The sequence below is a fragment of the Morone saxatilis genome, unplaced genomic scaffold (genome assembly GCF_004916995.1).
Source record: "Morone saxatilis isolate NCDOM2014 unplaced genomic scaffold, NCSU_SB_2.0 Contig11, whole genome shotgun sequence".
Classification (NCBI taxonomy): domain Eukaryota; kingdom Metazoa; phylum Chordata; class Actinopteri; family Moronidae; genus Morone; species Morone saxatilis.
The window spans coordinates 9,119,964-9,142,117 of record NW_023339663.1 but is presented as its reverse complement, the minus strand read 5'-3'; the positions used below and the strand labels follow the sequence as shown (position 1 = coordinate 9,142,117).

Sequence of the window (22,154 nt, the reverse complement as noted above, 5' to 3'; positions counted from 1 at the left end):
TGTGCACCTTACCTCCCTTTTTTGCGCTATTACTTTATGTCCTATGTACTGTACTACTGTATATTTTTTTATATTTCTTACACTGTTTTTGCACTGCTATTGGAGTTGGCTTTTAATAATCGTTCTCATCAAACATGTTACAGCCTATATATTGCTTCCCTGTATTTCATGGGTCTATTTTTGACCGATAGGAACGCCTTGAGGGGAAGAAGAAGGGTGAGGAGGAGAAAGACGATGTCCCACAGCTCTCCCGCAAGGACTTGGAAATGGCAGAGAAAGTGTCTAAGTATAATGTAAGTGGTGTTATTTCATTATTTTTATTCCCTAGATGTCCCCAGTGTTCACGTTAAACGCTAAAAGTTTCAATACTCACTCCCTCGTATCAGGAGACTAAACGTGCTGAGTCCCTGATGACTTTGCACACAAAGACGATGAAGGAAAAAGCAAAGGAGAAGGCTGACATACCAGTGGAGAGGAGACCATTCGATCGGGATGCAGACCTGCAGGTGAATCGCTTTGATGACGCCCAGAAGGAACGGCTGCTGAAGAAATCTCAGGAACTGAACACACGGTTCTCCCATAGCAAGGACCGAATGTTCCTGTAATCAATTGTAAAAATGTAAAAATGTGTTGGAAGACATCCAGTTACAGTATGGACTATTTTTAGTCGGATACTGTTACACAAATGGAGAAGTTGATTTTATGTTGGTCTCTGAGGTAAACTAAACTGTACTGAACAGACTATAAAGCCATGGCAGACAATGCTACAGCCGCCAGTGGAGCTTTTTTAAAGTTGAAATGGTATATATCTACTTACATTTTTAAAGGAGACACTGTATTAGGGCTGCTGATATATGTATATATATTTTGATATAGGTCTTGTTAGGTTATCTTTTGACATTTGGAAAATCACCTGTTAGTCATGCTGGACATTGAAAGTCATTTTCATCTCGTAAACTTAACTAACTCCAGAACTATAGTGTTCGACAAGGACATAGTAGTTTCTTAGTATATAGACATAATTAGCTTTATGATTTATAATGTAAAGCAATCCCTGAACACAATCCCAATGACAAATTATAAGATAAGATAAGAGATAATAGTCCCACAATGGCGAAATTCCAATAAATAAACTTTGCCCAAGTGTGTTTCTAATCACAAACGCTAAATAAATGGAGATACTACAATGTTGGCTTGTTCTGGGCTGCATTAGATTATCTCCTTTTGATTTAAGAAGTTTTAACCAATATTTAACGAGCCTGTCAAAGTTCAGACTGTTATTCTTATTCATTAAGCCCCAATATAGTTTGATGTTGGAAACAGTGCTTTATATTAAACCTGACTGCTCTTTGGCCAACCAGATCAATAAAATCGGTGTCCCTTATTGCTCAACCCAGCTAGTAAAGTTGCCCTTTGTGAAATTGTGATTGATTTATTGAGTTTTTTGTAAATACTTTTGGCACAGATTGCTGTAAAACGCATTGTTACTCTGCGTTTTCCTACAGCTTTACAATCTTTCATGTGTCCAATAAGTTGTTTTGTGTTTTTTTAAGTTGATTAAACAGTATTTTTTAAACCTTTTATGTCTTTTCTTTTTCATGGATTCTTATTTAAGAGCGTTTGGGTCACATATTCATCAGAAGTGAAGGACGTTCAATTGACATGGACCTTCCGAGTCGCCATACTTCTGTATTTCTTTTACGCATGCGTGTGGGGGTTGCGTTGATAAACTAGCAGAAGCATCATTTTAAAACATGTCAGAGAAAGGAGAAGTGGATTTAACTGGTGCCAAGCAGAACACCGGCGTGTGGCTTGTAAAGGTGTGTATATACCATCTTTTAATAACGTCACTTTATGTTATATAGGAACAGTTAGTCATTTAAACACGAAGGCTAGCAGTAACGTAGCTTAGCATCTACCGCTACAATGAAAGAAAAGCATTGAAGCTAACGATGGCTAAGTTCACAAACTCTTAGTGAAGTTAAACTGGTCACAACTACTCATAATACGATTATTTTAGATGCACAACACATTAGAATATATTGGTTTAACTACACACCATCGTCTAACACAACCAAAGTACACAAAAAGTGGCCAGAGTACGCAGTGATAGCGATAGGTAGCTGACAACTACAACTGTATGTTTGCAACATGCAGCTGCCACAGTCATTTGTTTTCCTAATGGTGGTAATGTAGTTTAATCGTGGAAAATCAATGTTTTAGTGCCCACATTTGCAGCGATGTGAATGCATGCGCCTTCAGACTCACTCAGATATAACTTCATTCCAACAGCATGTTAAAAAAAACAAACCTTTTTGAATCGTCTTTACATCGATTTGGGGCAATTGGCGACGAGAAATGGCAGCACATAAAAGGGATCGCTCCTGTATTTATGTTAATATCAGGTCAAAGTGAAAGCATCCATCTTAAAATATACTTAATATGTCTCTTGATGCAGGTGCCCAAGTACCTCTCTCAGCAATGGGCAAAGGCGACTGGCAGAGGAGAGGTCGGGAAGCTCCGAATCTGCAAGTATGTGAAATAACTGAGCATTGATAAAATAGCACAAACCAGCCTGCTGTGTTTAAGCAGTTATCTTATACAAGCAGTGTTTTGTTGTTGCACCATTATTACTGCATTTCAAATGAGACAGAATAACCTGTTATGCTTGCCAATCAACTAATTCTAATGTCGTTAATTATTCTTTTCTCCAAGGAAAGGAATCCAAGGAAAAGCAGAGGTAAGTGATGTTTGAAAGAAGTACAGTGCATCCTGCCGATGGACATCTGCTTGCAACTATTTGCAATTCACAAACAGATTCTCACAATTCTTAAAATATAATAATGCTTGGTGATTCTAAGTACTGCACCATAAGTATTGGACTGTCAAGAATAGAACAAGTAATTATATGTTTGCATGTTCTGTTATACTGCTGTACGGGACACAGGATAATGAAAGTAACAGTCAAGAAGTGGGCTGAAAAGAATCCATTTCTCTTTCCAGGTGTCTTTCACTTTGAACGAAGAGCTGACTGTGATTGAGGGCATAGAAGACAAGACGGTGTCGGCGCCTCGCGAGCACCCATTCACCATGCAGTCAGTGGGAGGTCAGACGTTGGCGGTCTTCACCGAGAATTCATCAGGTGAGTTTGTAATTCCATCTTCCATCTGCCATCTGCTGTCGCCTCTGCTGCGAGATGAGGTGCTCGTAACAATCCACTAATTGCAGTATTCGCTTTCTGTTACGTGAAATATCTGTTTGTACTAGAGCAGAGAGGTAAGTTCTGTGTGATCAGGTGATGGAGGCGCCCATCCTGCTACTCTTTATACAGCTTGCTGTCTTCATAATCAGTCTTTCCCTTGCCTGCCCTGCTTGTTTCTGTGTGTTTTGAACTCACAGAGTGTGAGGTTGTCCACATGCCTTAAATAGTACATAAAAGACATGTGCTGCTCACAGTGGATAAGTGAACACTCAATGGGAAAACAGAAGAGAGCTGGTCTGTTGAAAATGTGTCTTCCGACCAGTCTGATCTGTGTTTCTGTCTTTGTGTAAAGGAATTTTAGCTTCAGTGTTTGATCTTCTGTCAGTCATTTGTGTGTGGTTTGACCTTTTCAGTCCAATGCCAGTCACTTCAACATATTGTGTATCTGAACAGGCACAATGGCCCCATTTGGAATTCATTTAATTTAACATAGAGTAGATCATTATCAACACAAATCATTGCTGAATTTGGAGTTGATTTAATTTCTGCATGTGTTTCTTTGATTTGGTTTGAGCCTCGTCTTCCCTTTTTAAATGTTATGTAGGTGTTTTGTTGCTGTGGATGCTGGTGAGCTTGTGCTACTGGGCTTAATTTGGGACGCCAAAGTGTGTGTGTGTGTGTGTGTGTTGGGGGCTGCACAGTTTAAATGGTGTATATATCTACTTTTTATTTTAGACAATGTTAACTGTTTAACTTTAAACTGGAGGAATACTTTACAGTAGTTTCATGTGAGAATATATTCAGTATTTGTGCAGCCCTGTTATGGATGTGTATTAATGGTGCGACATGGTATCTGTGCTCACTTGTTGTAAGGGCATGCTTGCTTCGCTCATTCGCACGCGTGTGTGCTTGTCAGATTCTGCCGAGAAGCTCTGCGTGTTCGAACGTTTTCGTGTGCGACTAAACCCTGGGTGTGGTTCTTATTGTTCGATTCCCTCCTCCCTCCGTCTTCCATCCCCTGTATTTTCATGTTTACCATCCCTCCCTCCCTTCCTGTAGGCCAGTCAGAAGAGAGATCTGATGGCAGCAGCTCAGGTGCGGGGGCGGGGGCAGGTCCAGGTGAGTCCTCCGTTTCGCCAGCGAGTGACAAAATTGCACCACTAGGAATCAGGCACACCGAGTGTCTGTTATTTGTATTAATAAATGGCATTTGTAGTATCACAGTAGTACCCCATATACATGCTTTGGAAGATGCATGTATATCAAGACTGTAGACACAATGTCCTCATGTAGCGCCCAGTTTTGGCCTCTTCTCTTTTTGAGTACAGTTGTACAATTCACATGGAGCTTGTGCACTCAGTTCGGGTGGAAATAAGAGTGTGTGGTCAGAGTGGTCGACACTGTGCTTGAGCCGAGTGCTACCGGCTCGCGTTGATGGTTGCAATGCCAGTCCAGTTGGGACATTGTATCAGCAAAAATAATTAATGTCTGACTATTGTAAATGTTAGTTTAGATCTACTCTATGTACGTTAACAAGTTTCCTTCCAATCTATATGTAAATAAGGTAAGCCTCTCTGATCAAGTGTCACTTTCTTAATGATGTGTTGTTAATGAATTGGGGATTTGATAGATTTTCTTTCACTGGTGAAACTAATAAAGCTGTATATTATATGCATATAAATGCAAATGCACAATAGCATATAAACAGCTTCATATGGTGCATAGAAAGAAGCTGTATGACAAAACGACAAATCAATTTTGAGATATTGCTATTAACAGTAATGATGATGGAGTGCTTATTTACAGTATGGATATAGATACCTCCTGGTTCAAACATTTTACATTCAGTAAGTGAGCCATGGTGCTGATGATCAATGTAGATAACTTAAAGGACTTGAAAGGGACAGTGTGATCTCCATCCTGTAGTCAATAGGCCTTGGAAAAGTGTGTATATGTTTTTAAGAATTACAGAGAAAAGGACAGTTGTACTGAATTGGTAAAACATGCTTTGACTGAATCAGAATTAATTGTGGGAAGAATAAAAGCAATAGCACACTCTATTATGCAGTTTCAGAAATTCTTTCTTTCAACTTTAGGAGAGAGCCTGGACTGAACTAGATTCATGTTACTAGCAAAAGCAAACTCTATTTCTTCAGTGTATTTTTTTATTTATTTTTCTCTAAACACATTACCCAGTCATTCTCTAACAGTGTCATCTTTCATCCCTTCTCTCTTACACACATTCAACCGCTCCCTCTGCCTTATTTATGAAGTACACAACTTCGAAACTACAAAAATGCATTGAAACACATGGACTTCAATTGAGATTTTAAATAACTCCCTTCTTTTTCAGATAAAATAGCCTTGGAGGGCGTGGTAGTGCAGAGAGCAGAGTGCAGGCCTGCTGTTAGTGAAAGCTATATGAGACTGAAGAGGTGAGTATTTTTTTAAATGGTGCACACACACAAGTCATAAGTCTGATAAGTCTACATAATCATGTATGTATGTCTTGAATTGTATGTGCACATATGCATGTCATTGTTTTCATGTGTTACATGTAAGTATAATCCATTTTTATCATTTTAATTCAGATGTTGAATCTTTTTGAATTTTAAACATGATGTAATCACATGTAACAGTATTAATTGCAAAGCTATTGTTATTTATCATACAGGTGTTAACTCTTTTTTTCCCCATGTCCCTCAGTGTACACAGTATATGTCTTATATTGTACTTGGCAAGTGAAGTCATTTTCATCGTCTTAACAGGTTACAAATTGAAGAGTCCTCCAAGCCAGTCAGGCTGTCACAACAGTTGCAAAGTCCTGTCACCAACAACTACAAACCTGTGGCCAATCATACTTCCAATGTAAGGAATCCTATACAGCATTGTCTTTTGTCATTAATCTACTTCAAAACACAGTGTATTGGTGGTAGTAGTCGCCATAAATTTAAAAGACAATGGAGATATTGTTGTTTTTAACAAATTAATACTAATCATGTATACTTAACATACTACAACATATTGTTTGTTTGTAAGGTTTAGGTCTATATGTGATACCTGACCTCTGTTTACTTTTTGCTGCAGCTTGAGTATGAGAGGAAAAAGAAGGAAGAGGGCAAGAGAGCAAGAGCTGACAAACAGCAGGTGTTGGACATGCTGTTTTCTGCTTTTGAGAAGCACCAGTACTACAACATCAAAGACCTGGTGGATATCACCAAACAGCCTGTGGTAAGACTAGAGGGCAACATGAGGGCTTTTATCATAGCCCTGTGTTTTATACTGACTTATTTCAAACAGTCTTCTCATATTTGATCTTTTTCTTCTCCCAGATTTACTTGAAGGAAATCTTGCGTGACATCGGCATCTACAACGTGAAGGGAACACACAAGAATACCTGGGAGCTCAAGCCTGAATACCGACATTATCAAGGCGAGGAAAAGACTGACGAATAGTCCCTGCCACTTCCAAGGCCGATACAACACCTCTTCGTTTCCCCACCCCCCCCTAGACCAGGCCTTGATTGGACCTTGGGAGTTCTCTCCTGTTCCTCACATCAGGTCTCTAAACACACTGGATGATGAGATCAAGCAACGATTGAGGAGATTGTATCTTATTTTGTAGGAGAGGAGAAAAAGGGGCAATGGGAAACAAATTGAGGTTTTCTGTTTGAGTGTGTGCCATCTCTTCCCGATGTGGTTTCTGTCACAGCAGACCCTCAAGGTAAAAGCCCCCAGTATTTAAATTAGTTGTTCTATCCATCAGAGGCCCAGGAGAAACATTTTACAGAGCAAAAGAATCAATAATTAAGTCTGGTTCTTAACACTGAATTATGTTTTGACCAGTATATCCAGAGGTAAGGGGCTTAATGTTTAAAGGATAAACCTAAAGAAGGATGTGACAGAGGCAATGGCTCTCAACACTGAATACGTTCTAGACATTTTGACTTGTTTTTTGAAATTATGTAATGCTTTAAGAACACAACTGAGCAGGTTTTCTGCACCATGACGTGGGAGGAAAAATTCAGCTTGAAGGTGCATTGACAAATTTGTCTGGTACTATTGCTGTAATCCCTACTGAATTTGTGCTGAGTCCCGGCATTAGGCTTTCACTGTATTTTTAACTTTTACATGTGATACACAATAAATGTTTCAATACAAAAGTTTTACTTTGTACTAGAAAAGCTTCAATTGGAGGCTTTAGTTTTCAGTCTTCCTGTAATTGCCCCTAAACCATATTTAAATGGATTTCTTTAGTCCCTGTGTTATTGCTACCCAAGACAATACTGATACCACCTTGAGCTGTAACTACATTTAAGTCTGGTTGAAAATATGACCCCTTCAAGTGGTCTCATGGCAGAATAGTTGTGCATCTAGATAACCAGCTAGTTTCCTTATACCGCTCGTCATAACATGCATTAATGACACTCAAACCTTCAGGAGATGAAACGTTTATTTCTTTGAATACAAATTGGTATCACACATTGCCTGTACAGCATGCCAATTCTTACTATGGATGTACAATGTGCAAGACAACACGGCTGGCAGATAATAGCCAGTGATCAGATCCCACACAAGTATCCATTCATCATCTATACCCACTTAATCTTAAAAAATAATTTTAAAAAGTCACAGGGGCCTGGACTTGATCACAGCTGACATGACACTGATGCTCACACGCAGGCGAGTCACCTGTTAACGTGCATGTCTTTGGACTGGAGAAACACAGAGAGACCATGTGAACTCTACACAGTCCACAGCCCCACCCACAAATAGAAATTTTAGAGACAGTTTGTTTTGCTTTGAGAACAGAAAAGAATGTTCCACTGGTACAATCTTCATCAGGTGCTTTGCTCATTACCTGCAAGAAAAAGATGCAACACCACATTAAATTCACAACTAGTTGTGCCTTCAGATCTCAAGACTCAGCAAGTAAATGGCAAAATGCTTCGATAAGCTGGCAAATAGGCATTTCCAGACCAGAACATTAGATTGAAGTACTGATGGCAATATCCAGAGTCACAAAACAGTCACCTGTGAATCTGACCTTGGGAAGCTTGCATGTATTCCTCAATTCAATCTGCGCTGCTATATAATGTAGCAGTCAGAAAGCGCGAGGAAAGTTCAGTTTAGCATCTCTATGCAAACACAGAAGCCAATGAAGACTGCTTCGGGTCTATCAGTGGATGCAAATTCAAATAAACATTACAAGTGCTGACCTGCCAAGTGTAACCAAGACTGTTTCACAGGGACCGTTACAGCGGCTGCAACATCTTCTGTCCGGTTTTTTATCCCCAAGCAACCTTGAGACTGGAAAAAGGGAGAAAAACCATTAAATTCAGGTTCTTTAGAGAATATTGCATGGTATATAAGCACATATTAAAAAGTGCTTTATGTTAACGATGCAATATGAAGCAGTTCAGCTGATTAACAGGAGCTTCAAATTGGCATCTGACAGTTTATCCTCCCATATTCAATCCGAGCCACCATGGAAAAGAGGTGGGCAGAAAGCGCAGGGACATTTAATATTGCATCTGAAAAATTAAAACCCGGGATATCTCACACCAGAGAGCCCAGGCTGTCAAAGATGCAGCTTGCGACCAGGCTAAAAGGCTTGATCAGTAATACAAGTAGTACTTAAGCATATGTCTCAACAAAATACACATTTTTACATACATTCTCACACATGCTTTGACGCAGATGGTAGCCGTCCTTTCTGGAGCTCCTTTTTCCTCAAGTAATTATCCTGCCACGGCAGACTGGTGCTGCGACTGCACCATCACTGGGACTTACTGCCGAACCTCAAACATAGCCATCATCCTCCATCTGGCTCGCACAGTTGTCCACCACATGGCACATGATCCACTGGGAAAAGAGTGGAGTAGAGGGGTTATTTGCCAGTGCTGCCTATATAAAGCAGAATTCAGTCAACACTGAGGATTTAAACTATGGTTTCTAGAACCGTATGTGCATTTCTAATATAAACAGTATACCCACAATGCATAAAGATGACTTGCAAAAAAAAAAAAATATATATATAAATCCACAGACAATGATCTAAATTCTTGAACTCATTAGTAGTGCTATATCAGCTTTAAATATTAATTTTTAAACGTATGGCGTTTGTTCATATGTTCTTAAATTCTTGACAAGGTAGTTACTGATCCAGTGTATAACATTAGTGGGGATTATAACCAGTGTGCGAACTATACCATGGCTTTCAGGGGGGAGCTCACCTTCTTACTGACTATGTGAGTGTAAAACTTATATAAATTATTAATAGCGATGCGGCATACAGAGTGAGTGGGACAAAAAGACCTCTGCGTTAAAGTGAGTTAAGTTTATGAAATTGCAATCAAAATGGGGTTGCAAGAATAGCATGCCTGCATGTATGTTTATTTGGTATTATATTATTTATTAGGGTAGCTCATGTCATATTGAGAGGAGCAAAGCTTCCCCTGTAGTTTGCACCTTGATTATAACTGAGAAACAAGTTATCCTTGATATTTGTTTAGCCGGTTACTTGTTAACTGCTCGCCTAGTCATTTAGTAGTAAGTTTAGGTTATTGGTTACATAACTAACTGTGCAAGCGAACACATTGTCAAGCGAAATCAGGCAAACCACTTACGCTAGTGTTAACATAATATGATAACACTATAGTTAACCTCTTAAAACCGTGATATTGAGACATATAACGATAGATAGAGTTTGCTATAAAACTAACTAGCTGGATGAGGGTCTGGTAGTAATTAGGCACACTTGCTGTAATGTGTCCAGTTAACCTTAAGGTATTGGACGTTATATTGACTGTCTACTTCGCCATCTTGCTGCTAACTACACCGGTTAACGTTATAATGCGTGTATCTCCGAAGAGTTATCCGAAACTGAGTCCGACGGTGACACAAAATGGCACCAGCTCATTTACACGTGTCCACGCGTTGCGGTATTTAACACTCAAACACTGAACGCTTTAACGTTAAATGTCACTTTAGTTTCTCTTAACGGGGCGAGAAGTTAAATACTTACAACAGAGCACGGCCGTAGAGACTGAACCGGAGTTGTTCTGCATTATATGTTTAAGATGACTCTCCATTCTCTGTCCTCTTTCAGAGCGAACAGTCGGTGAAAGGACCGACGAGACGGTCGCTTCCACGTTAAATAGGTTACCGGTTATGGCTCATTTCCGCCCCCTAGATTATGAACTTTAATTTATACTGTCGCCCCCTGGTGTTCACACTTGGAGATTCCTCGTATTTATATTTACAGAAATTTTGTAAGACTTGTTTTTTTTTTTGTCTTGGTCAATGTTCACTCCGATTACTTTCCTCACACGTTTTGTGGTTCTTAGTGTATTTACACATAGTTCCGATAATTTACAGGAAATAGACATACATCTTAAAACAAGGACAACAAAGCTGAGCAAAGGTATACACATGGACATTTAACTATACAAATAGGTGAAAAAAGATGCGTATATTAGTAAGCCCTATATATAAAAAGCATCAATGGAGAAAGATGCAATGTCTATAATTTATAACAAAAAAAAAAATTCTGTAAATTGTAAACAAGGTAGTACAAGGGTTAAAAGTGCTGGAATAAATACTGAGTGATTAACAGGTTACTTTATATATATGAAGTAGGTGCATATGTACAGTATATGTATGTCTAAATACAGTATACAGCGTGCTTACATTTATATTTGACACTAATGATGATGCAGATGATATATAAATGTTAAAAAAACAGTGCGTATTAAAATATATCATGTATTATATGTAGGTAATGACACTTAATGGAATATATATGCCGCAATCAATAACCCCTTTCTGTAAGTTAAAAGGGTTACATTCAAACATTAAATCATTAAGGGCACATCAAATGTGGAGCATAAGCCAAATACGCATGTGCCCGATGCGCGCCACAGACTCCTCTTCCAACATTGAGTGAGTTGACTGAGGAGGTGCAGCACTTCTTAATTGGACTCCGCGAGCTTGAATGGTCTTCCATCAGCTTCCTGTGGATTCATGTGAAGAAATGCAGGCATCAAACAGGACTTAAGAACAGGTAACTTGAGGCTTCGTTTTATTATGTTTCTTTTTTTATTATCTGTGTTTACCCTTATGTCTATGGTAAATAATTACTAATTGTTAAAGACTAAATAGTTATTCTAGTATCAAAAACTACCAATTAATTCTGGTCCTCCAGGAGTTGAATTAAGAACTAAATGTGGGGGTAATGGTGCCTGAAATAATGTGTTCTTAATTCAAATTAACATTTTGCTTAGTCTTCCACAGGCAGTAGATAGTAAAGCACCGGTCCAGCTATGTTCAGAGCAGTGTTTGGAAACAAGAGAGAGGGAGGAGGAAAACAAGGAGGAAAACAAGGAGGAAAAAAGAGCCAGAGACATCCAGGTAAGAAGAAAACCAAAGAATAAAACTGTGGCATGTCAGCTCAGTAATAATGCACCTTTTGTGTTTGTATCTTCGTCTTACTTTAATGGCATTTTATCACAGCTTCTATTATTTGAAATATGCCTTTTTGTCACTGTATGTACATCATGCGTTGTACACACTAGCTCTTGCATTATTTGATGGCAATATTCGGGTTCTCTTCTCTTGGGTGATTTAAGTAGATCCATTTCAATTAGCCTAATTCATCAGTGTGTTCTGTCCTTCGTGCTGTGTCCCACTGCTTGCATTTAAAGTGTGTCAGGAGAAGTTATAGTGGGTTAGGCAAACATCCTGACCTACTAAAAACATACAGAATTTCACAAGAGTTTATGAGTGGGCAACACTTGAATGAGATGAATATGCACACTTGTTATAAATGTGTTGTGTCTGCTGTAAACAAACTGGCTGTTTTGTAGTATTGTCATCGAAACGTGACCTGAAAGGTTTTTCCGCTGAAAGGAAAGGAGGGTGAACTTACCAAATTGCTGCAGTACAGAGGAGATTTCAGACTACGCAGTGGAGATAGATGAACATAAGTAGAGCTCAGTATTAGAGCATCCACGTTGCCCATTAATATTTAATAATTTGCTGCTCTGGGTAGCAAGAACAGAGAGGAAGATAGAGAACTGTGTCAGTCTCATTAAAATGATATAGTATGTTTACAGTACATTGGGATAGCTCTGATCATTTGCAGAGAGTCATCACATCGCCTCAGAAGCTTATCATGAAAGGTTTCAAAGCAATGATGCTTCTATGCTTTTAGGAATTATTCAACAATATATCATGGGAATTCTTTAATGTTAGATAGCAGACCTCTGTGTCCTTGTTTTGCTGATGGTGAAAACCGCACAAACAGACTCATTTAAGGTAGGAGGAAGTAAATGACTGAATTATACCACGGGGAAAGCTCCTGCAATCTTCTGTCACCAATGTAAGTGGCAATAAGGTCTCTGTAATCACCTGGCTTTGTGAGTTCTCATTCATAATGTTTATTTGAAGACACAGGATGGGGCTTAATGGCTGGAGTGGAGTGAAAATGATTTAAATTTTGAATTGAAATAAAGTGTAGCCTCTTTATTGAGTGTGATCCCATTCCTTTAAATAGCTGTTCTGGCATTGCCAACTTTCCATTACCTCATTCAGCAATATGCCTCCAAGACAAGATATGTTCGTTCTGTCGCAGCCTTATGTGAGACATATTTTATACAGCTCTCTCTGCGATATGTTAAATCTGCTGTACAGCCACAGTTCTGTTAAATCAACTCAGCTTTTTTAACTGTGCTGAAGCTTTCTAAATGATCCTTCCATAGACTCCCATCTTTTCCATGTACTGTAGGTGGAGAGGTGTACACTCACAGCACCTTGCAGAGGGACAGTGGCGGGCGTGCCACACACTTCCAGGACCATGACAGTGGCTACACTGAAAGCCCAGTAAAACTGATGAGACTGACCAAGGGCGTGTCCATTTCTTTGCCATCCTCCCCTCTTCTCCCTCGCCAGGCCAACGTGGTTCCCTCCCAGTCTTGCATCAAGTTCACAGGTGGGTTCAATTGAAATCGTAATAAAAACAAAGCACAGACTCAGAATGAACAGCTGAGAATGATAAGAACTTGTGCATCAGGGAATAACTGCAAAAATAGCACAACGCTTTCATGGGTTTGCCTTGATTAGCAGAGAGCTTCTGTGCGTTCAGCTGTTCCATATATGTGACAGCAAATACAAGAGCATACAGACTGTGCCCCCAGGGCCCAAAACCATGTGACAGATTGTCAGAGTAAATGATTGAACAAGATAACTTAAGGCGAGGAACCCCAATTAGGTGGGTCGATTTCTGAGATATTAGTAGAGTAATTTTGATCAAAGACAACTGATAATGACATAGAATAACAAAATAATTTGAGTCTCTGCTCAGGGTTCACTTAACACCATCTGTGCCAAATGAAACTTTAGTAGCAGGTTTAACAAAAAAACATACTGTCACATGCATCACATGTAACTGTAGGTAGTAGATGTAGCCATGCAAGTGTGCCATAATGCTTTTACCTACCCAAATAGCTGTGAATTGGCGATGTTTTGTGTCAGTCTCTGCGGTCAACTGTCGAATATAAAAAAGGCAGAAATAGAAGATATCTTCGCTAAAAAGCCCATTCTCAGTGTATGTGGTCTAGAGGTTTCAGGTTTCCACATCACATTTGTGCGTGTTGCATACTGGACCATGACTTCACAAGTCACAAATCACAAGTTGTGATGCTACAAAATCATGCTTGTACGTGCATGCCTTGAACTTTGATTAAAGACGAGCACCAAGAAACTTTTCCACTTCTAATCATTTGCGTGTATGATATTTTAGAAAGCATCTTCTACATATGTAATTATTTACATTTAGCATTTTCTACATGTACACACTACTGAATAATGAAATGATATTTGTCATATCCATGTGCACAAGTTAAAACAGTAAAGATCACAGATGTTATCTACTGTTTAAATAAGTTTTATAGCTAATGAACAAATATAGTATGTGCATGTTGAAGGGGTAATTGTAAAATGTATTTTCTTAAAAGTTAAAGTTATATTTTTAATAATGTAAACTCGTTGGTAAGGTGGTAAGAAAACAAACTCAATGTGTACCTGGAGAGGTCTCACCTTTGAAGAAGCACTAGGTGGCAGTGTCCTGCAGCAAGTACAACCATTCAGAAAAAAGTGCTCTTACATTTCATTGCATGCAGCACTGCCTTGTTTTTCCCCAGTGCACTGAACGGACATGACAAGGAAAATTACAGCAAGTAAAAATATATACTGTTAGTGGCTATGCAAAATCAAACATCAAGCTGTTTGTTACACTGCAAAGAGTGCTTCTGAATCTATCATGATTGAAATACCAAATATCCTTGAGTATACAAATTCAGTACATTTCAGTGTTCGCAAACATCTCATCCCTGTGAATGTTTTCCAGTCCTAAAGAATCTGCGCTTCCAAGAATCCTCAAATGTTGTTGCATAAATTGAGACACACCCACACACATCAATATGAGTGCACCGCTGTCCCTGCCATCTCAAATACACGCACACACACACACCCACACACACACACACATTAGCAATGTTAATATATTATAGATAAACGCCCACGGTACAGTGAATATTGTACTGTTTGCATGTGTAGCTCGCACTCTGTACATACTGCTTTATACTCCTGGGACAATTCAAATTCTGCACCACAGATCTCATCTTCTAGGGAGCTTAATCTCGTCTCTCTCTCTCTCTCTCGTCTCTCTCTCTCCTCTCACACACACACACAAACACACACACACAACTCTCTCTCTCAACTTTCCTTTCCATATTCCATCCTTATCTCCACCTCTAATCCCTCCCTCCTCCCACCCTGCCTGCCCTCCCCGCTCACCCTCCCTGCCTGCTCTCCCTCCCTCTCCCTTCTCCCGCTTTGCTGTGGCCAAAGGACGGGTAAGGAAGCTGGAGTATGTGGATGGCTCTTCCAGTGCGAGAGAACCTCCTGTCTTTGCCTCGTGCCGTGGCAAGACAGACCACAGAGGTGAGAACAGCAGCGTGTGGGCGTATGTTTAGCATCATGCTTGTTTTTCCAGGTATTGATCAAGGAGGTTGAATGAAAATGAATGGGGTAGAGGTGAGGGGAGAATGAATGGTGAGACACCAGAGAAAGTGAGTGTGTGGTTGTGTTTTAATCATATCTAAAAGGCTTTGCATTAAGTTTTTCCTTTCAGATATATGTAGGGACAGTGTATTCAGTGTATTATTGAGAGTGGATTTGTTTTATCACAGTTTCAGAGTCTTTGCCCTGACTTATCTGGCTTATACCTATTGTTTGCACAGATATGGTTAAATCAAAACAAAAATGGTGTAAATACCCTCATCTCAGTCAGCTTCCTTTGTATTTTTGACCAGAGGGCTACCCTTAGGCTAAACAGATTTTATGAGGCATCTTCCATCCCGGTTGCCAGGCACCTCTCAGCTTCCCGTTTCCAATGGCAACTGCTAGGTGGTTTGATGAATAGTACTGGACATTCAGTTTGTCCTCATGTTACTCCAGATTGGATCTCAGTGCTTTGCTGACTAAATGCAAAGTTTTCTCTCCTCTCGCTCTCTCAAATACACATCCACCCTTTCTGCCTGAGTCTTCAGCAGCTTTTCTTCAAGCTTTGAAGTGAAAAGAGTATTGACAAAGACTATAACTGTGTTGCTTTATGCAACAAAAGTTGCCAGACTCGGCTCTCAAAATTGACCTTGATCCTCTCAAGGCTAGGCTTGTGTTTGAACACAATTGGCTTGAATGTAAGAGCGATGTGATGCGGTACCTTTACAAGGAGAGCGTGAGCCAACAAGACAGAATGAGAAATAACCAGTGGAGGGAGTGCGAAAAATGAATGTGATGTCTAAACGCAAAGATGTTTGTGAGGAGGAGTGAGCTGTTCCTGTAATCTGTGATGTCCTGTCATCCTGTTAATATGCCTACTCAATATGCATGTTACTCAGCTGATAACAGTACATAGGTGAGGCATGAGAGCGGAGGAATGTATTGCTCAAAGCCCAGAGAGGTGAAAGCTGTTAAAGCCTTACTCTGCAGAGGGACCTTAGAGGAACCGGGGTTGGAGGTCAAAGCACCAGGGAGCCTTAAACAGTGATAAATGAATGCAGCACATGGCCTGTGTCAGCCAATCTCTCCAGCAGCAACAACGAAGGCAGAGCCAAGGCACTCCTTCTTTCTGCTCGAGAGTCAACACCAAGCTCATTGAAATTCACAGTCCGTCTCGTAACCGAGAGCACCTGGCAGGCGTGTACACAGGCAAACTCACAACCTCACACAACCTCTTGCTGCTTCCCCAACCAGGGACTGGAAAGCCACTGTCTGTGCATTCATAATCAGGGCAGCTGGGGCTGTGCTGACCTGTGGATGCATACATATCTCGCAGTCCACTAGGGATGCTGCTGGGTGGGAACCTAACGAGTGAGCTGTGCTGCAACGAGAGCTTTAGTTAGATGACGGTTCTAGTTAGATCTGGCCTGCCGTGTTTCCATTTGTTTGTTAATCCGTGTGTCCTGGATGTGTGTGACTTCCAGATCTCCACGTGGAGCCCCAGCTGGGCTCCTCCCTTTCTACCCAGGAACTGATGACCAGACTATGCTTCTTATTGGGAGAAGTAACACCCGGCACTGCTAGCTCTCCTATGGAGGACAGGAGGGAAAAGAAGGTAGGCCAACGTATTGATTTACTGGCCCTTTTCTGTCATAAAAAGGCGATGGATGGTTTATAAAACAACCTTCCATTTTTAGCCATCACATTGCCATCGGGATCTCAGTTTCTTCTTTGAATATTAATTACTAAAGATTAGTTGATTGTTATTTTAATTTTAGTTATGTGAAGGGAAACATTTGAGCATGCAGATCACCCTTGGAAAAAATTATCTATACGTATTTTGAAACATTATTAATTGTGTTGCAATGCTTCCACAGGACTCCATTTCTGTACTCAGTGCCCTATTAGTTTAACCTCTCTGTATGAGAGTTATTGTCCGTATGCTTATGTCCCTCCATCTCTATGCTTTTGTATTGCTCAGCCTTGGCCCATTTTCTCAGCCTCATTCCACCACCTGAGCTCCAGATTCAGTCAGTTTTACAGAGATAGTGAGGCTCATATGAGGAATGTGGGTTGTCCTGGCTAAGATAGATGAGGCTCTAGTAAAGGGAATAACAGTAAGCTGTTTCAGCTCTGCTTCCTTGTCTCCCTACAGTCTCTGTGTTGCAGAAACGTTGCATCAGTAATGAGGAGACCTGAAATGCACATGATCAAACTACAAGGATAAGGGATATGAAAATACAATTTACTACTTTAGAAAACATAAACATTTTTTAAACAAAAAATTCTTGATATTGTGAAACGACTTTAAACTCTTCTGAACATTTCACCTTTACCACCGCCTTTATTGGTAAAAGGCCACATACATTAATAAATACATTTGTCAGCAGCAATTTAAGATATTTCTAAAGGGAACAAATCCTCTTACCAGGATAAAAGGGTATTACTGTGCATTAAAATATATGTAACACATATGTGAAAAAGAGGTGTCATCCTCCTCTAAGAAAAACAACACAATAATACAAACTACAGCTTCAAGAAATACCAAAGTTTAAACCAATATATCTCTGAAAGTTTGAACAATTTTATGTAATAAGCTTTAGAAAAATAGCATTTATCGCAGGACTACCATAGTAGGTTGCAATATATTGTGTAGATCTACTTGTTATTATGTATTCACCATGTATATATTTTCTTGACTTTAGAGAAGGCTCTTTATCATGGGGCTGTGATAAAAACATCTTTTTTACCTTGTTCAAAATCCCTTTTTATTTTGCAAACACACATACAGTGCTAACTCCAAAAAGCAACTGAAGCATGTCCTTTTAATACAGTAAAGACACTGTAGCCTAATGGTAACGTCATCCAATGTCAGATTTCCTATGTTTTGAATACTGCATATATGATTGTGGTTTTCAATGTGTAATTGGAACTAGTACAATCATTCAGGCAGTCTGATGCGTGTGTTCATTGGATTTTCCATACGTAAAATACAATTGTGCACCTAAAATGTTCACATTTCATTTAGTCTTCGTGAAATCAGCCCTGCGTGGAACAGAGGAATGTGTGTACAGTGAGTTTTGCAGTAAATGTCAATAGAGAGTGATTCAGTTTTGAACACAGCCAGTCGTGATTATGAAATACTGGGAAAATGACAGCCAGGATGAAAATAACTGGAATTATCATTTAATTTCCCATCTGTGTGCACACAGACACACAAACATGTGTGCAAGAAGGCAAACAATATCATGCAGAGTGGAGTACTGTTAAAAGGGTGCCAACTGACACTGTTCATTTATTACACTTTAAAACAGAAGAGTATGACTTAGATATGTTTAATTTCTTTCACTCTTTTTTCCTAGTTGAGTCTTTCTGTACATCTAACAATTTACCCTCTGACCGTATTTCTGCTCTCTCTTTTTCAGTGTGATACCTCTGCCCAGGGGGGGAGTCCCAGCTCCACGCTGACCTGCAGCACTGCCTCCCCCTGTTCAGAGAGCCCTTCTTCTACCTTGAGCATCAGTACTGGAGGCCAGCCTTTGCCCCAGCCTTTACCCTTACCTTCACCGCATTGCAGCTCCAGCCCCAGCCCCAGCCCCAGTGGAACTCTTTCTAGCCCTGCACCCAGCCCCGCCCCTTGTCCTGCTCCGGGACCCATCACCGGGAGCAGCCCTGGGCCTCCTTCTCAAAGCCCGACCTCCACCCTGGAGAGCAAGGATAGTGGAATCATAGGTGAGAGTTTCTGCAGTGTATCTGTTGGAAATGCTGGCCAGGTTTTCAAATGTTGTCTATCCACATTGTATGAGTTCTGATTGGTTTTTACACTAGGTGAAGCATGTCCAATACAAAAGCCTAGCCATGCATGCAAAAAAAAGTGAGCTAAAAAAACCACCAACGGCCTATTTAACTCATTGTGGAACCACTTACCTTGTCGGAAATCCAAAATATAACTGATGTCACTAAGATGCCACACCTTCCTTAATAGTTATACAAAGTTAGATGCCACATCAAATAGTTGTAAGCCAAATGTGTACCCCGACCCCACAACTACTTTATCTACATCGCCTGTGCCACTTCAGCCTCAAGGCTTCAGCTCCCTCCTGTCAAAACTAGGACACTGCTGTCTTTGTTGCTTATGGGTCTGATTCTCCTAAAATAGGACACTTTTTTCTCCCTAAATAGAGTCTGTATTTATAGTTAAATACAAAAGTGCAAAGGGCGCATGAAGTACAGTAAAACTCGTTGATTGATGATTTTTGAGGGTAGGGCTGATAAAACAGTTTGGTGTATTTTATTATTGATTGAATAAATATGATTTGTTGAAGTTGAAGGCAATGTGGGCCTTTGGTCAATTTTAACTGATAATAAAATGTAAGTAAGCAATTCACATGCCATATGTTCTTTTTTGTTGGCCTTACCTAACCCATATTTTCTTCTTTGCGGCTCAGCAACCATCACTAGTTCCTCTGAGAATGAGGAGCGCAGCGCCTCCAGTGAGGTTCTGACTAAGGATGAAGGCCTGGGGGGCAGTGCTGGTGTAATGGGCCTTGCAAGCGAGGATCGCCATCCTGGGCCAACCAGGGACAATCTAACCGCCCAACCAGATGAGGCCTTACCTAGGACTGACATCATGGAGCCCAGGACTCCGCCAGCACCGAAAAGACCCCTCCCACAGCACCACATACACTGCACTTCCTCCCTTGCGATGCCCCGTCCAAATTCTGTGGCAGGTATGTGATTAAAAGAATCATTTGACATTTTGGGTAAAAACGCTTATCACTTTTTTGCCTAAGTCTGATGAGAAGATCAATACAACTCTAATATCTGTCCATTCAATATGAAGCTGGAGCCAATGGCTCATTAGCTAAGCTTAGAATTAAGCCTGGAAATGGGGCGCACGGGGGGGGGGCTAGCTTTGCTCGGTCAGAAGGGAACAATATTGGCCTACCAGCTCCTCTAAAGCTCACTAATTAGCACGTTATATTTCCTGGAGTCTTACTGTCACCTCGAGGTAGCCAGTCAACCTCATGAAGTCACTGCTCCTGGCCAAGAATGTCGTTTTTGCACTTCCGTTTTTGTACAGTTTAAACAAACGAGACGTGATGTTTAATTAGCGAACTAGTGAGTGAGTTGCTAAAGCTTCCATTATTTTGTAGATGAAGTAGGTTAATGAGAGTATGAATGCGACAGCTGTGACCCGGGTGATTAATTAACGGACTGATAAATATTGACTGAATGACAAACTGATTGAATTGATTGTTGACTTGGCATTTTCCAACTATTCATCCGATACAGAGAAGAGCATCATTTGCCAGGTCTCTTTGATGCAGAACTAAACTTCATTGCACCATGTGTTAGTGGTCTACTTACCACTGAGACTGGATACACACAGTGAGCAGCACCAGTTAAATGTCCTGGGAGGCCTCCAGTTGTCATAAAAATACCCCCTCCCTCTCTAGTCACGATCTTTGCTAGTGCACCAGGCTCTTTTTCTTTCCTTAGATGTCAGTTCATTTGTGGTGGGAGCAAAAGAAAAGATTCCCTAAGGAGTAGATTCACAGTAACGCCTGCCAGTTTCTTCTGTCAGCTGGTGCTTTCATTTAGGCGCTCTTGATGAAATTCAGAATAAAGATGAAGCGAGCCACATAGTACTGTAGCTGCTGAATTTACTCCTTATTGATAGGATAATTATTAATTAATAATAATAATATTAATAATTATAATGTAAGATTAGACCATAGAGTAATGGTGTAGATATATATTAGGAGACAAGAGACAAAATTAAACTTTAATTATTCTCAGATGGAAAATGCAGTTGTTTATAGTAGCAATATTGTCAGACTACAAAGAAAAAGAGGCTGCAGTTATGAAAATGAATGGAGGTTTTATAAACATATGCTTTAACACAAATACTATCTTAAAAAATGTATGACGCATTATGTATAATGAAAATGTAGCCTACACATGTGTATCTAAAACAGCAACATTAACAACAGCAACACATCAAGAGAAAACAAATGAACACAGAATATGCTGATTACATTCTGAGCATAGTCCATATATATCAAAATATATAGAATTGCAGATGTTCTGGTTTAATTTAGCAATTAGTCAAGGCATAATTTAAAGTCTAGAATAAATGGAGGCTTCATCTCCTTAAGTGACCATGTGCACTGGGTGTGTTCCTCGCTGTCTGTTCTCATTAACATCCTCATAATCAGAATTTATGAAATTAAGTAGCTCATGTTCTCAACGTTTCCTGAGATAAATGCTGATTGTTGCAAGCACATCAGACAGTTTGAAGAGTGCAAGTTACCTGCTTCATCACCCCCCTAGTGGGCTGAGACTGAGGCCATTTTGGCAGGAAGCATTGTACAATATGATGGCTGTCAACAGAAATAGTGCCTTTTTCTTTGTGAGCAAGTCAGAGACTGAAATTTCACAGCAGCTGCATCAGGTACAGATGTTTAGTGTTGTCCATGCCTTCAGTATATTTCCCTGGTATTTAAATCAGCCAAGAGTCCAAAGAGTTGCTGCAGTCTGCAGCCTGTTAAAGGTCTTTCTTATGTGAGAGGTCAGTGCCACTAGCCTTTAAGGGCACTGGAGCATCCCGTTTTCAATAATGAGAAAATGCAAGTGGTTTTCCGCAGTGGAATTTGAAAATTATTATTTTTTTTTTCTTATTTGCTTTCTGAAGGAGAGTCAGATGAAAGCATTGATACCACTCCTATTTCTGTTAAAGGTCACAGCCAGCAGATGGTTAGCTTAGCTTAGCCAAAAGACTGTAAACACGGGGAAACAGCCTGGCTGTGTCCAAGGGTAAAAGAATCCACCAACCAGCCCTTTTAAAGCTCACTAATTAAAGGGGAACTTGGCAACTTTTTTAGCTT

At 40.1% G+C, this 22,154-nt stretch overlaps 3 protein-coding genes, 1 long non-coding RNA gene and 1 other non-coding gene across 7 annotated transcripts in view; 3 read left to right on the top strand and 2 right to left on the bottom strand.

The window, feature by feature from the left end:
- The window catches only part of gpalpp1 (GPALPP motifs containing 1), a 2,437-nt gene extending 856 nt beyond the window's left edge, over nt 1-1,581 (top strand). The window contains exons 4-5 of the mRNA XM_035652511.1: nt 192-293; nt 387-1,581. Of these exons, the coding sequence (XP_035508404.1) occupies nt 192-293; nt 387-605 (321 nt within the window). The 3' untranslated portion in view covers nt 606-1,581. The remainder of the gene's footprint in view (nt 1-191; nt 294-386) is intronic.
- A 94-nt stretch (nt 1,582-1,675) lies between these two features.
- Nucleotides 1,676-7,358, top strand: LOC118321051 (general transcription factor IIF subunit 2-like). Of its 3 annotated transcripts, XM_035652235.1 has the most exons (10): nt 1,676-1,820; nt 2,459-2,532; nt 2,716-2,740; nt 3,004-3,142; nt 3,268-3,276; nt 4,262-4,321; nt 5,556-5,637; nt 5,971-6,070; nt 6,290-6,433; nt 6,535-7,358. In XM_035652235.1, exons 1-10 carry the CDS (start codon nt 1,755-1,757, stop codon nt 6,655-6,657), a joined length of 822 nt encoding a protein of 273 aa, XP_035508128.1. In that variant the 5' UTR covers nt 1,676-1,754; the 3' UTR covers nt 6,658-7,358. The 3 variants fall into 3 exon arrangements, with proteins under 3 accessions (XP_035508128.1, XP_035508129.1, XP_035508130.1); XM_035652236.1 differs by lacking the exon at nt 3,268-3,276; XM_035652237.1 differs by lacking the exons at nt 3,268-3,276; nt 4,262-4,321.
- A 278-nt stretch (nt 7,359-7,636) lies between these two features.
- Nucleotides 7,637-10,374, bottom strand: LOC118321053. The gene is made up of 4 exons (XR_004796390.1): nt 10,229-10,374; nt 8,878-9,066; nt 8,421-8,511; nt 7,637-8,062 (listed from the first exon to the last, which is right to left on the bottom strand). It is a non-coding gene; the product is annotated as an uncharacterized LOC118321053 (long non-coding RNA).
- LOC118321338 lies at nt 8,261-8,393 on the bottom strand. The gene has a single exon (XR_004796406.1). It is a non-coding gene; the product is annotated as a small nucleolar RNA SNORA31 (small nucleolar RNA).
- Nucleotides 10,375-12,874: 2,500 nt separating the features above from the next.
- LOC118320900 (protein TANC1-like) overlaps nt 12,875-22,154 on the top strand; it is a 30,929-nt gene continuing 21,649 nt past the window's right edge. Inside the window, exons 1-6 of the mRNA XM_035652021.1 lie at nt 12,875-12,899; nt 12,989-13,192; nt 15,112-15,204; nt 16,749-16,879; nt 18,690-18,996; nt 19,713-19,994. Of these exons, the coding sequence (XP_035507914.1) occupies nt 12,875-12,899; nt 12,989-13,192; nt 15,112-15,204; nt 16,749-16,879; nt 18,690-18,996; nt 19,713-19,994 (1,042 nt within the window). The remainder of the gene's footprint in view (nt 12,900-12,988; nt 13,193-15,111; nt 15,205-16,748; nt 16,880-18,689; nt 18,997-19,712; nt 19,995-22,154) is intronic.